The sequence below is a fragment of the Lepisma saccharinum genome, chromosome 29 (genome assembly GCF_977018435.1).
Source record: "Lepisma saccharinum chromosome 29, izLepSacc3.1, whole genome shotgun sequence".
In the NCBI taxonomy this organism is placed as follows: domain Eukaryota; kingdom Metazoa; phylum Arthropoda; class Insecta; order Zygentoma; family Lepismatidae; genus Lepisma; species Lepisma saccharinum.
The window spans coordinates 45,662,109-45,677,520 of NC_139257.1; the positions used below are offsets into that span (position 1 = coordinate 45,662,109).

Consider the following 15,412-nt stretch of genomic DNA (forward strand, 5'->3'; position numbering starts at 1 on the left):
ATCAAAAATCAAGACCATATGAAGATGGACTTGCATGTTACAAGATTTCATCTAGCCTCCATTAGTGATTGACCTGGATTGACATGTGCATGCATATCAGTACTGCTGCAATAATATCCAAGAACAAACAATAACAAGAAGGCCATGTTTTCTGACAAGTATGCAATTTTTCGCAGCTCACGAAATCAGATATTTTTTTTTTTCTGAGCAAAAGAAAATCCTTACTACTTTGAAGAAATCTAGCAAAATCTGCCTTGTGTTATGGTTTGGGCAGGGATGAAAGAACACGTAGTTGGTCCTAATTTTTTCGATGACTCTTTTAATCAGCACAGTCATCTGAGAATGATCAATAAGTGGTTGCTTCCACAGTTGATGGCAAAAGGAATTGGTTTCAACATGATGGCGCACCAGTGCATTTTGCTTCGATCATCCTCAGATGCCTGGACAAATTTCTTGCAAATCACTGGATCGTGCATGAGTCGTCAGAATATCTGGCTCCATTGCCTTGGCCTGCAAGAACCCCTGATAGCAGCACACTTGATAATGTACTCTTAGGCCTTGTGTAAGAAGAGGTGCGGAAATGTCAATACTCCGACAACGAGCAGTTGAAAGATGCAATTTCTACAGCATTTCAAAGTGTCACCAGTGACATGCTGTTGCAGATGAACAATCTGACATGGAGATGCATAACGCTATGCTACAAACATGCAGAAGCCCACACAGACGTTTTGGATCCATGGAGGTAAGCTGTGTACATAACCACATAATTTCAAACTCAGCGTAAAGGGTCTTTCCGAACACCCTGTATATATATATATAAGGCTATTGAAATATGAAGATAACACTTGAAAGAAAAAAACACTGGCCTTTTTTTTAAACCACTCCTTATGTCTAGCTATGGATTTCATGTTGTAACTTGTATTTTAAATTTAGAAATAAGTGCCCTTTATAGCAGTGAGAGAAACATAAACCCCGAAACAAGAAAAACACTGGCAACCCATGTACAGTGGAAACCTGATTTTAAGTTCCAAAATTTTCCATTTTTCTGCATTACACATTCTATCATGATGGTCCCAACATAGCAAAATGTTATAAAACTTTCCTGTATTTTACAATTTCCCACATTTGGTTCCCTGAAAAATGCAAAATCGAGGTTCCACTGTATCTTCATTGATTTGAAACACTTCGGGGAAAAAAGCCCTCCCCCCCCCCCCAAATGGAAAGAAACTCAGGTTTTCTGACTGAATAGTCTCACAATATGCTGCTTTGGGCACACTTACCCTCTTTTTTCTTCTAAATCTCCTTTCTGGATCTATATCAGCATCGTCTTCAGGATCAGGATCGTCATTCACGCCACTTTCTCCAGCCTTCTTATTCTCTTCCACCACAACAGCACGGCCTAAACCTCCTGCCATTTTCATGGTGTCTGTATGTACACAATCAACTCTGTATGCATAGATCTTGGTGCTGGCATCTAACGTGCAGCTGGCCACCTAGCAGGCAAAAAAAAATATAGCAGCATTACGGTTTCCTGCATTAAACTAACAACATAAAACTGTGGAACAGGATAGGTACATAAAGTGAGATACAATATTTGTATTTTTTTGGTGAATACAGATATCTGAATAGATCTTCAGAATGTCTTGCAATCAGAAGCGATGCTAAACATATTTGGAGAGATTTGCTATGTAGTTTCACAAAAAACACAAGAGGAATGCTTTGAATAAAAATGGATCTAGTGCATTGTACAGTCACGGACACTTCCAGGTTGTAATGATTGTAAGTCAAATGGTAGTTACAAACCAGTTATCCTGTATGGATAGAATTTATACACTGCTATGAACATGCATTAGTGTCACTAAAGAGTGGAATATATCGCTACGAGGTGGATCCATGCGTATTTTATTCTTACAGTAAAACACAGGCTTTAATAATTTAAATTTGCCTCATGTTGTTTGGAACCAAACAGCAATTTCTATAATGCCCATAAAAAGACCATTACGAAAGTTAGTGCTCTATTTCCAAAAATGCCTACTTTGGTATTTTTGTTTTTCCTACCTCATTTGCAAATTGGGCTTTCAGTACGTTGTAGAAGGGAATGCCTTGTTCATTATGAACTAAAAAAAAGTGGCATTTACCAGATCTCAACAGATGCTAAATTATAAGATTCTAGAAAATCCAAATTTCCCTTTCTCAGGATGAACAACCTGCAGAACTAGGTGGTGACGATGCACACACTGACCTCATATCCATGATATAAAATAATGAAGTTGAAAATATGGCCCTCGGGCAGTAAAATTAGGGCCTTTCAGCAATTGAAGAAAACCAGAACTCAAAAAGTACTGTCTACACTAGTAGGAAGTGCTGTTTCCCCACTGCTCTTCATAATTACAATGGATGCAATTAATGAAGAGGCAGGAAAGAAGATAGGAGAGGAGGAGATGAAGGCCCTGTTGTTTGCTGATGACTTAGTAATATGGGGGAACAGGGAAGAAGTACAGAGACTGCTTGATAGTTAGCATGAGGAAATCAGAAGATCAGGAACGAAATTCAGTGCAGAAAAGAGTGAGGTGCTAATAACAAGAAATAACGCCAGAAATGAACCAGTAATAAAGATGGACACGGAAGAGTTGAGGGTAGTGGAGAGCTTCAAATATGTAGCAAGCATAATTGAGAGAAGTGGAAGAATAGATGAGGAGGTAAACAGAAGAGGACAAATGGGTGGTGGACTATATTAAAGTGTTCGAAGGTTAATATGGAACAGGGATGTATCTATGAAATGCAAGAAGGTAATATACAAGGGTCGTTCAAGGTTGACCGGGACTTTTATTTCTGCAGAGGAAATATGTCAGTTTTTCAAAGTATTCCCCCTGAACATCCAGACACTGTTTCCATCGTTCTGCAAGTTCCTTGATGCCTTTAGCGTAGAAAGAAATTGGTTGGTGTCATACCTGCTGCAGGTCCGCGTTCTTCAGTTCCTCATCTGTCTGCAAGTGCGTCCCGTCCAAATGCTCCTTAAGAGCCCCAAACAAGTGGAAATCACTGGGGGCTAAATCTATACTGTAAGAATTGTATGGTAAAATCTACCAGTGCAAGTTGGCCAGTGATGTTTGAATCAAATGGGCCGTGTGTGGCCTGGCATTGTCATGGAGAAGAATGACATGTTTCGACAACATTTCAGGTGTTTTCTTCCGAACGGCCCCACGTACAGCAGCGTGAAGCAGTGTTGAGTAACACTGGGCATTAATTGTGGCACCCTTCTCCAAAAAATCCACATGGATAACACCTTTCATGTCCCAGAAGACAGTTCCCAAAATCTTACCGGCAGACGGCAGCACTTTGCCAACTCCTGCTCTTCACTGAACTGTTGACACCATTCGTACACTCTTGCCCATGACAGTGTTTGTTCACCATACTGTGCTTGCAGTCTACGCCAAATTTCAGCAGGTTCCACCTTCTCCTTCACGAGAAATTTCATTATACACCGCTGTTCCACAGCAACAGATACACTACTTGCCACCATCTTTGTTTACACTACTGCGCATGCGCCAAATGCGTCGCAAAGGATCATGGTTACTCGCAAGAAATCATGGTCTGTCCTGCCGAAGTAATGCAGCGCTACATTGATTCATTAATATTTTACGCACGAAAGTCTTGGTCAACCTTGAACGACACTTGTACAACACATACGTGGTGCCAATAATTACATACTGAGCAGAGAGTTGGATAATGACAGAGAGAGACAAAAGAAAGATGCAGGCAGTGGAGATGAAATTTTTAAGGAGTATATTGGAGAAGACTAGAAGGGATAGAATAAGGAATGAGGAGATCTGACAGTGGGTGTGGTGAAGCTTCAGGACAGGAAAGATCAGGCACAGATGAGATGGTTCGGATACATGAAGAGGATGAATGCAGAAAGACTACCAGTAAGAGCTTACAATGCACAAGCAGTGGGAATAAGGCCAAGGGGGAGACCAAGATGTCTGTGGAAAGAGCAGATAGTGGAGAGTGTCAGGAGAAGAGGACAAGATTGGAACACCGTGGAAAGAGATGAGTGGTGGAAGACCAGTAAAAAATGGAGAGGCTTGACTTCTATGCCGTCCCAGCCAGAGGCAGGAAACAGCAGAGGATGATGATGATGACTAGTAGGGCAAATGATGTCTTACCTTTAGTGGAACTGAAAAAAAAGTCTCATTCCGAAGTCGTAAAGGAATAACAAAATGTAAAAAATTACAAATTGTAGTCATGCAAATAAAAAACACTGATTGAAATATTTTTTTTTACAAATGGTAAATTACAAACTGACTTTTACTGATTTTAACGACCATTTTCCACTTCTGCATTCAGTCTGTTAAATAAATAATTTTGCTCACCGATTCAATATACTAAGCTAGTGGTTCGGTATCTCAGAAACAAGACTAAACATCTACCTGAAAATTATTCATGTCAGAATCTTTCTTCTTCAGCATCATTGCCATGTAATCGATCAACTGAAGGCTGAATGCATTCTTCATGTTGATTTTCTGCAAGAAATAAAAGTGAAAATTAACTTACGTTTATTGCAGTAATCAACACAACAATGTATACCTTGTCCCAGATATCTGTAGAGCAGGCGAACAAGAACAAGTCTTCCTGCAAGTAGTGACGCGAAATGGCTCCACCAATGAACAGTGAGAGTAATGGCATAATGGAGGGAGTTACCTGGCTTTGCCCAATCAATTTCCCTCCTTCTCTGCTGCTATGTGTGACCCTGCTCCACAGATAACTGGGACAGGGTATAATTTATTAGGGATGGGCCAATACTGGAGTACCAATATAAAATTTATCAATACAGATATTCTACAGATCCAATATAAAATTAGAAATGATACTTGAAGAACATGAAATGTTCATTGATCTCCTTAATAAATGTGTGTTTCAAGGTGACTGCAGTGCAAAAGAAGTTGAATATTTAAGACATTTCCATTTTTAGAAAGAAGGGCATGGAGATTATCCATAAAAATTACAACAAAATGGCAGAATTTTGCACTAAATTATAAGATATTTATCGATATCAGATCAGTAAAATAATGGTAATTTTACCGATAAACTTCCACCACTCATCTCTGACTACCATGCTCAAGGTCCCGGGTTCGATCCCCGGCCGGTTCAAATCCGGGAACTTTTCTAACGGTGAAAGCGGCCCCGGCGCCCACCCAGCGTCGAATAACATGGGTACCTGGGGGAAACCCTGGGGGGTAAAGGCGGTTAGGGGCGTGATGCTGATCACATCACCCCCACTCACGACCGGATCAAGAAAGTGTGGGGCGTTACCCCCACACCCCCTATACGCCTTCATGGCGTGGTGCTATGCACAGGGGAACACTTTACTTTTTTTACCGATAAACTGATACCGATTAATCGGTCCCATCCCTATAATATATAATTCAAAAACATTGTATGTGCACAAATTATTTTCAAAGCATCCTATCTGCAAAAGTAATGTTATAGTGTTCATTGATACTGTCATGTAAGCACACAGGCTAATATTAATAGGCACACGTTATACACATACCTTAACTTGAAACACGCATAGATTTACTGTCAAAGAGCTTCGATTGGTTGGTTGGTTGATTTAGTGTTTTAAGTCCACTTTATGCACAGTAAGGCTAATCGGGACTGGACCTACAGTTTAAAGTGGAATCCGAACCACTATGTTTCTCCACCAGGTATTGAATCCGGGACCCCTTCATTACAAGGCAACGATGCCTCTACTGCGCCATCGAGGAGGCCCAAACAGCTTCGATAATGAACACCATATTTCCACAAAATCCTAAACAAAACCATAATGATATTTCACACTTGAAATGCTTACAGGCTACACCAAAAGGTTAAGACATATAAGTTCACAACTTCAACATTCTTTCACATTGGGTACGGACTTCCCAATCTTTGTGCTTCAATAGCTTGCACTTCAAAGCAAAGTTTATTTTAAACTACTTCACGGCGAGGCAGGCTAATCGAGACTGGTCCTAGAAAAGGTGCATGTGAAATGTGTTGAAATTTTGAGTATTAAAGAGATTAAGTGATAGCAAGTTTTTATTACTTGTAATACATAGATAGTCTGCAAACATTTAATTATAAAAAGCTAATTTAACTTTTACACACACACAAACACATCTCTCTTGTACCTCTGTTTTCAGAATACAAATATTATTTCTTATCTAGGAATGTGGACATGATTTTTCTCTCTCTTTTTACAAAGTAATTCTTGCAATAGCTGTGCAGTCTAGTTTAACTTATGTAAGTAAGCTGAAATGAAAAATGTCTCGAATAACACATGTAATCTTTGTCAGTTTGATATAATCTCATATCATGGAGAAAGTAGAAAATACCATCAACCAGAAAGTACAAAATTAAACACGTACCACAAGAAATAACACAGATTTCAAAATGCTAAAGAATAAGTTTCTTCCATGTTACATCATACTTTTCTGCTGTTCTACATGCAATAGAGAACAATTGTGTGGAAGAAAGACATGCATTTTAATAAAGCACCTAAGCTATAATCTGAAGTACAGCAAATGATGAGCAAATTCCTTCTGGAACTGTCCTCGAATTTTCAACTACAAGCGAGTTAAGGGGGTGTAGGCAATGCAATCAGCTGTTTACTGTACAGTCCTGCCTTTGTGTGTATGTGTGTGGCATTCTTCAACACATCTTCGTTGTCGTTAGTCAAGTGTTTCTATGATCATGAAGGGGAAAAACCATACACAGCAAAAGTATACAGTATTGGCCACATTATTGGACTCATTGCAAAAAAAGAAGCATATTCCCTTGTTTTGAAAGTGTTCTAACTAGGGACGTGAAGTATTCATTTTATTTTCCCCTAAATTTCGATGTTATTTTTTTACTGCAATTCGGTGTTTTTTCGTGGTTTAGGGCAAAATTCGGTGTATTTTTACTGTTCCTCTTTTGCTTAAGATTTTTCACATTGTTTTACTTCTGGAAAATTGAGACAAATTTTAGTTTTAATGACAAAAAAATATGGCTTACCTTTGCGAGAATTTACCAAATTGCTTCAATTTGGAAAACTATTTCATCTCATCAGACACTAAATATGAAATGTTTATTGAATGATAACACCCAAATCTTTAAAAACAATCCTACAAATGACATTTCCCTAACAACGCAAAAAAATCCCTCTGAGACCTCAAAGTACTGTTTTGTGTAGAGACACACACACACCCTCCCCCAACCCAAAACACAACAGGTGGTTATCCCTGAAAATTTTCCCGTTCCTTAGAAATTTTCCTTCTAGGAAGATCCCCCCCGAGCGAATTCTATTTCAGGACAAGGTAAAACACTGTCTGTTATGTCTGCGCCAAACTGCAATAAATCTCTTTTGAATCGAACTATTACCAGATAGATCACAATTGACAGAATAGCGCTTCAGGTGTCTTCTTATTCCTAGCCAAAGAAGTGTTTTCCCCAGTTTATATTGCATATTTCGCAGCATTTTTCACGTTGAAGTGTAAAATTCGGTGTTATTCTGAAAAATGACAGAATTCACGTTATATCGCGATTCCGAAACACCAAAAACTTGCCTCCTATACCTACCCAAATACATTTTAAACACTTTATTTTGCTTTCCTCAACTTTTCGGTGTTATCGTTAAAATGAAATGTCCCTAGTTAAACTATTTGTCTGCTTCAATATAATCTTGTTTCCCACAATCCTTTCTGTTACTGTGTCCCAAGAATATATGGCAGCACGATTCTTTGCATATTCACAAAAAAGCCTGGAACAATATGTACATTGTTTACCATGTTATTTATGCTATTTTTTGGTTATAACAAAGTAAATAATATTAATTCTGATTGTTGTAAGGGTGTTCTTTATTTGTATCTTCGGAGCAACGCGTAATATCATAAACCACGTGGTTGAAGTTTAAAAAAAAAAGACTGAAAAGGAATTGTACACAAACAATTATTAAAATGGGCCTAAAAAGAGCCAAAAGTGGTCATACGAAGTACTGACAGTACTTGCAGTGTGCATAACAATGCAATGTGTATCACAAAACATTAAATCTGTCAAATTTGTCTACATACTCTTAGCATTCCTGAAGTTTATTGTAAACAAAGTAAGGAAGGGCAGCTATACATACAGCAACAGGGGGCACTCTGAAACAAAGGTGATGTGAGAGGAGAAAAGCACTTTAGTTTGAGAGTTTGCCAAGGTGATTCTTATCTTCGTCAAGATGTATGCAGTGGAACCTTGATTTTACATTTTTCAGGGGACAAAGCTGAAAAAATGCAGAAAAATGTATACAGGGTGTCCACAAATTATCTTTACAACTTCAAATCTAAATAACTATATAATGGAACGAGGTATCTCAGTTCTCTTTCCTTCATTTAAAAGAGAAACTCTCAATTTTTTTTACCACCTCAATGCATCTCTATGTGTGGCCCCCCGTTGCCCGTACGATATAAAAAAGGAGCCAATGATTTGATTGTGCATAAGACCACACCACACATGAACCTTTGGGCTTTTGCGGTCGATTTCTCAAACCTTGTGAGGCTTTTTCAGACCCCCCAAATTCGACAGTTATGCCTATTTAATCATTTATTAGAAAAGGAAACACACTGTGCCTTCTCCTGTGGAGTAGTCATTTTGTGAAAATGTGATCTCACATCTTCCCTACTTACTCAATGTACCTGAAAAAACAGTAAACAAAACTTTGAGAGTTTCTCTTTTACATTAAGGCAACAAAACTGAGATGCCTCATTCCATTATTTAGTTATTTAGATTTGAAGTTGTAAATATAATTTGTGGACACCCTGTATAATGCGGGAAAATGTAAAATTGGGGTTCAACTGTACATGTTTTATAAAGTATCCTTTGAAAACCTGTTTATTTGAAAGGTGTATCCCTTACATTCTCAGCAGACAGCTTTATACAGTTGGAGTAGTGCTCGGCCAACTGGCGGCTATTCATTGTGCCTATGACACCCAGAGACTTGCGGCTTTCCACAGGTGCCTGAGGGGACATCTGCTGAAGCTCCACCATCTTGTTCCGCTGTCGTTCTCTTCTCTCAGCTTCGTCATCATTCTGAAATACAGACAAATATTCTGTGAGGAAGTTGAGAATGCTGTATACACACACACAGCATGAGTATTTAATTTCACAAGATGCTACACCGAACCAAGTATTTTTCCTATTGCAATGTGACCTTGAATCCTTGTTGGAAAGTGCTAGTTATGCCCTTATTGTTCTACTTCACAAATGCTTCCATACACAAAAGTTATTACACATTTGATTAACTCCCATATGTAGTAGAATATATTTAGTTAGTAAATATAAAGACAGACTACGCTACTTATTTGCTTATCTTTTCCCTGCACAACCAACCTGAACTTTTGATTTGATTTCCTTTATTTTACTTTGCTTTTTGTGCCACTTTTGGATAATTTGCAAACATGGGGATGAATGATGACACGATGAATGGACACTCACAAACATCCATGCCCAAGCTGGTATTCGAACCTGGGACCCCTGGCATTGTAGCCCGATGTGCTAACCACTCTGCCAGGGGGGGGGGGGGGGGCAACCTCAAGTGAAATCAAGTCTATATAGTGGCATGAACATGAACTACTCATTAGAAAACAGCTTCTGAAGAAACACTACGCAAGGTGGACAATAAATGGAAGAAGTTACACATTCTATGGAACAGTTGTTTTTAGATTATACAAACTGCAAACATATCACCATATTACCATTCCAAAAAATTTAAAATGAGAAAGCAGAATATGCATACATAGTGAATGGAAGGAAAGATGGCCATAAAGCAACTGAGAAGACATTCACTAGAGACTTGAGGTCCATCTTCCGTCAACTGAAGAGAGTGTACAACCTCCAAAATTGCCAGGTCAATAGTGAAGATACAGTCGACACAGAAAATTGTGGTTCTCTCACCAGGTTTGTTGAAAATTGCAAGTGGTAGGGTGTGGTGCTTGGGCAATGTGAGAAGGGAGGGAGGGTTGGGAAAGTTACAGAGTAACGTTATTCAGGTCATGGGATGTGGTTGTGTCATGCCTGATATGTAGGCCTTCTCCCATCTTTTCCCTATTGAGGTGTTGGTGGATTGGGGTAAGGAGTGAATGTTGCTACCCGGAAATAGTCGTTGAAAGGGATATTGTGAATGTTGGTGTAGATAGCAAACAGTCAAGTCCAGGTTTTGAGTGGAGGAGCTGTGGTGGTTGAGGGCTATGGATGTCTCCCCCAGATAAAAATCACCATAGATGTTGCAGGTAAGAATTTAGATGAGGTTTAAGGTGTGGCAAGTTCCTTTTCGGTGTAAGGTAAATTAAATTATATTAAAAATGGCATCCCAAATAAAGGTGGAAATGAACATGTGCTAGCTATAACAAATTTCCTCAACAAAATAGAACACTAAACGGAGTGTACACCATGCATAACTTGCTGTACCACAATTGTAATTTGTAGCCTTGGCAATTAAAAAATATGTAAATACTTTTACGAGTCACTTACTTTCGATATTTTGTGAATGTGACATTGCAAATAAATAATAACCAGTATTCTTACCATTCATACATGTGTACAAGGGACAATTTCCTAATCAAATATTAAAAAATATTTCTATTATAAAACACAATAAAAATATCAGATAAAAAGTCACTTACTTACGATAATGTGAGTCTTCTTCTTCGATAATGCTACGTTTCGGAGGAACAACCAACTCCTTCTTCAGGCACTTTTAGGCATCAGTCACTACCATGCCACATCAAGTTTATCAATCAAGGAAAAGGTTATGCGGGTTGGAATGGAGATAGAGAATTTGATATAACTTGTTGCCTTTTAAAAATATATCCTTACCCCTTGTTCATTAAAAATCCACAAAAGTTAAAGCATATAAAATCGAAACCCCCTGCCGTGTGTGCACTCCCGAAAGCAATAGCTGGTTGATTAATGACATGTCTGCACAAGTGACCACTAAAGTGTGATAAAACAAATCTTGGTAAGATTCCCTATTGACATTGACAGTGTCTTAGACTGGTCTCACATTATCATTTGTCATTTTTGTGTGCTTTTAGCCCAGAAACCCTGTGTATATATACATACGTACCTGTGGAACATCAAACAGCTCCGAGCTCTTATTTATCCTTTTGTTTCTTGAGCTGACGCTATCGCAATGAGACTCCCTTCGGCCTATTTGTGGAGAATTATACAATGTAAAAGAAGAATTCAAACCATCACCGTCTAGCTTCATGATGGAACTACGATTAAGTCTTCTAATTCCCACAGCCATTGTGAATTACTCTGATATTGCAACGCTCTCCTGTAAAAACACAAAGAAAGAGAAAGTGTAAAGAACATTGTTCACTATGGTGCCAGTAAAAACGCTTCTTGTGTTCTTGAATTCTACAACCTAGTCAGTTGCAGTGGTGCAGGGTCATGATCTAATCTGGCCCTTGACACGTAGGCATCATTTGGGTCCTATGCATCCAGCCTATTTACCAATCCAATTAATAAAGACCAAATACCAATGTATGAAAAACACTATTTTTATACTTTGAATGATTAATAGATTTTAAAAAAGTAGAATTAATAGAATTTGAAATTTATTACATTTCTTTCGTGAAAAACGATCAATATTTTAAGTTGACAAAAAAAATATATTTATACAGAATATTAACAAAAAAAAATAGTGATATAGTGTATTGCATAGAAAAGAATGGGTCTCCTTAATTACATAAGTCATGCCAACGCCTTGTAATCAAGGGGTTCCTGGAAAAATCCTCAATGGAAGCACAGTGGTTCAGATCATATTTTGAACTGTAGATTCTGTCCCAATTACGCTACCTGAGCACAAAGTGAGCAACGATTTCTTTCCTGAAAACAGAAGTCAGATTTTTTTAAAAAAATTACTCTCATACCATTAGCGGTTCATCTATTTAAGTTTCTACCTGTTTTAGGCCCCCGGGATTTCAACCACCAGGCTGTGGACTGGCATAAATTATACCAAGCCGTGAGAGGTTCATTAGACCCAGTGGTTGACAACCAATTGAATTGAAGCCTTATGTTATATTTGTCAATATCATATTAATTTATTACTAACATATTTCAAAGGAGCACATTGATTAACGTTTAAATAACTAGGAAGGTATTTACAAGTATAACTGTGGGGATCGAGACATTAACATTAAAAAGAAAAAAATTACATGGCTGCAATTTTGCAAAGGGTGAGACTGATTATGCTACGCAGCCACAATTTGCTCCATAACCAGGTTATGGTTAATTAAATTAAATTATACATGAGCCACTTGAAAAGCAGAAAAAACATATTTTTTGCTGAACACAAATAAAAAGAGCATTGATACTAGATTTTCAGTTTTAGATATGCTTCAAAAAAGAACAATACATTTGATAAATATGTACAGCCTATTTTTCATTTATGCTCATGTTCATATGTCAAACTCAAATATCAAACTAATAGATTCTATTTACAAAAAATATACAATACTCTCTAGTTATGTGAATGCGTAATTGCTAAGTAGATAAATCTAATAAGGAAACTAAAATATGAAGCTGGCTATTTTCCTACTACTGTCGAAAGCTGTAGTTTGATTCATTGAATGAATTGTTATTTTACGTTACTTTTCTGCCACTCTTGTCTAATCGTGACGATAGGGATGAATGAATAGGTGACGAGATAGATGTTAGAATGCTCCATACCCCCTCAAAAAAAGTGAAATATTTTGCATGCTTCATGAAGATTGTGTTGTTCATGAACGCATTTTGGTTCTTACTTTGTGGGAATGTGTTATTGTGAAGTAAAGTGCATGTCTTATCTTAGTGTGAAGCAGAACAGCCCAAATGCTTTGCGCAAGTGAATATAGCGTCCAGCATGACATTCCACAACAGCAAACACGAAGGACTAAAAAAATTATGAAACCAAAATAGAAGTGAAATTATCATTACAAGTGTTAGATATATTGGTGTTCATAATTTTGGTAACAGTTCCGTATGGGCACATCATCTCTCACTCATTTATTTTGGCATTTTTAACATTCATACTTACATATTCTGCACTGCGAAAGATTCTTCAAGGTTGCATGTTACTTTTTTCACGAAATTTTTTTTAATTTTTCACATTAACAGTAATAATTGTTCTTCCTTTTATCGCTTGCGTAACACACAATATGGCAGGCTCCACTTGAGTCGCGTTGTGCAACATCAGTGGATATGCAGTTTCCAACCTTCTTCACCAAAAAATACCTACTTTCATGTTCGTCACGTGTGCAAATTGTACACTATGCATGGATTTTTTTTTAAAATTTTTAACTATGCTTGCCTAACCTAACCCAACCTTGCTGGAAATGGTTCAACAAACCATTGACGGATAGCACCAAAAACCAATCACTGATAGCCCCGCGAACCATTTACAGTAAGGTTAGGTTAGGCAAGCATAGTCAAGGTGAACATAGTTAAAAATCTTGTTCCAAAATAACGAAAACAATGGCGTGGTTGGAAACACTGACAGGGAGTTACATCATCAAACGAACGCAACATCCAGTGCACGTACAGGAAGCAAATAAAAGCAACCCTTATTGTGCGCTGGAGAGAAGATATTTTTATTGAAAAACGCATGAATTCCCAGTCACATAGATTCCACGACGAAAGAAAACACCTCCACGAACTGTCAACGTGCTACAAAAACTCATTTCTTCTGTAAAAATGAAGAAATATGTTGTGCGCATACGGAACTGTTAGGGTTGGTGCAGGCAGCATTTTTCAATAAGTTTTGTTCAGTAAGGAGTGCTAAGTTTGATGGTGTGATGAACTGCACATGATCTTTTGCTGTATTTGAGTTTGCATACAACCGGCTTTTATTAATAAAAAGTTGTGAAAGTACTCAGACATGGGAGGTGTTACATATGCGAGCCATGCTTTCCTATCAAATATCTCCGACACGCTGGGAACAATTTTATATTACGTAAAATATCGAAATCTGTGATTTAAATAAAAATAATTCTCGAGGTGGCACAGTGGGTGAGTCACAACACATCTGGACAAAAGAAAAGATTATCCTGGCTGTAGGTCAAGACGCCAGAGCCTCGTTGGCCTGCAACATTACCTTACCGGGATGTACTAAGTGGAATCGAGGTTGACTTTAGGGTGTCTTCATCAAAGTTGCCCCTTACACACCGAAAGGTGTTGTTTGCATTTAGAAATGGGAGCCTATTTAACACTAGACAGATCAACAAAAGCTGTGGAACAAGAAAAATGCTGTCAACTAATGTATTTTCATTGAACAAACAAAAAAGTCATCTGTGTTTTTACGAACACTTCCAATTCTACTATTTGCTATATTAATAATTCTGCTGCCGGCATTAATTCACGATAATCCGTACAACTCCGAAGTTCACATTTCCAACACATCCAAATGGTGACCACAAAAAAATGATAAATCCACTTCTTACGATGGCGTACTCTTCTTCACTTAACTTCGGAACGGATGATGACCGACACGAATTCTCACCATGAGGTACACGATTTTGCAACGTAAATTCAATAGCACAATATTTCACTTTTATATTTTCGGGTTTTGTAGTGTAGTCCATAAGAAATTCATTATATCCAACCAACGGAGTAGAGAAAAATAACATTCCATTTACGAAACCAATTACCTAATTTTACACAACTTGCAACTACATACACCATACACTTCGAAAAACCATCATTTTTTAAAAACGTTGCTTCAATAAAAAAGATTTAACTTTGACCACCAACACTAGATACATAAATATAACAGTATATTTCCATTTTTACCACAAAATATAAATAAAGCTTACACTGCTCAAAACTAATTTTAAATTTCAGCCAGAAACTTTACCGCGCATTTTTATCGTTCCACACGTTAAAATGCGAGATTGAATGTTGCCAGTTACATTCTCGTCTTTTAAATCTGAACTTTCCCTAGGATAATGGGTGTGCACTGTGCGGGATACCGAAAAGTCAGGAAAAACATTTCCCGTCCGATCCCGACTTCGGGAAATAACTTACCGACTTTTCTGGATCCAGAGCAGTCGGGAAATACCGAATGGTCATTTCAAAAAGTCGTTACTTCCGACGTTTTCTGCATACCAAGTTTATGGAACTTATCGGAAATTGTTAGTTTTTATATGATACTTGCATACAAAGAGCTTGCGATAAGTACTTGTCTAGTGTTGCTAGTGTCATGAAGATTGTGTTGTTCATGAACGTATTTTGGATTTTAGTTTGCGGGAATGTGTTATTGAGACGGATCTAATTAACATTAAAATTTCTGCTCAAAACTTGGGAAAATCATACGCATCCATTCAATAAATTGTTCGAAACACAAAAACAATGGACAGAAGGCTTCCATATA

The 15,412-nt window shown here is 37.8% G+C and overlaps 1 protein-coding gene across 5 annotated transcripts in view; it reads right to left on the bottom strand.

The window, feature by feature from the left end:
• barr (non-SMC condensin I complex subunit H) overlaps positions 1-14,930 on the bottom strand; it is a 41,556-nt gene extending 26,626 nt beyond the window's left edge. The window contains exons 1-5 of one of the 5 annotated variants that reach the window (XM_083114568.1): positions 14,897-14,918; positions 11,126-11,338; positions 8,917-9,090; positions 4,431-4,523; positions 1,281-1,493 (exon numbers count right to left, since the gene is read on the bottom strand). In XM_083114568.1, coding sequence (XP_082970694.1) covers positions 1,281-1,493; positions 4,431-4,523; positions 8,917-9,090; positions 11,126-11,308 — 663 coding nt within the window. In that variant the 5' untranslated portion in view covers positions 11,309-11,338; positions 14,897-14,918. Of the gene's footprint in view, positions 1-1,280; positions 1,494-4,430; positions 4,524-8,916; positions 9,091-11,125; positions 11,339-11,752; positions 11,772-14,414; positions 14,433-14,483; positions 14,624-14,855 lie in introns of those variants that run through there. The other 4 variants (XM_083114569.1, XM_083114571.1, XM_083114570.1 and 1 more) reach the window with 4 other exon arrangements.
• Between the last annotated feature and the right edge of the window lie 482 nt (positions 14,931-15,412).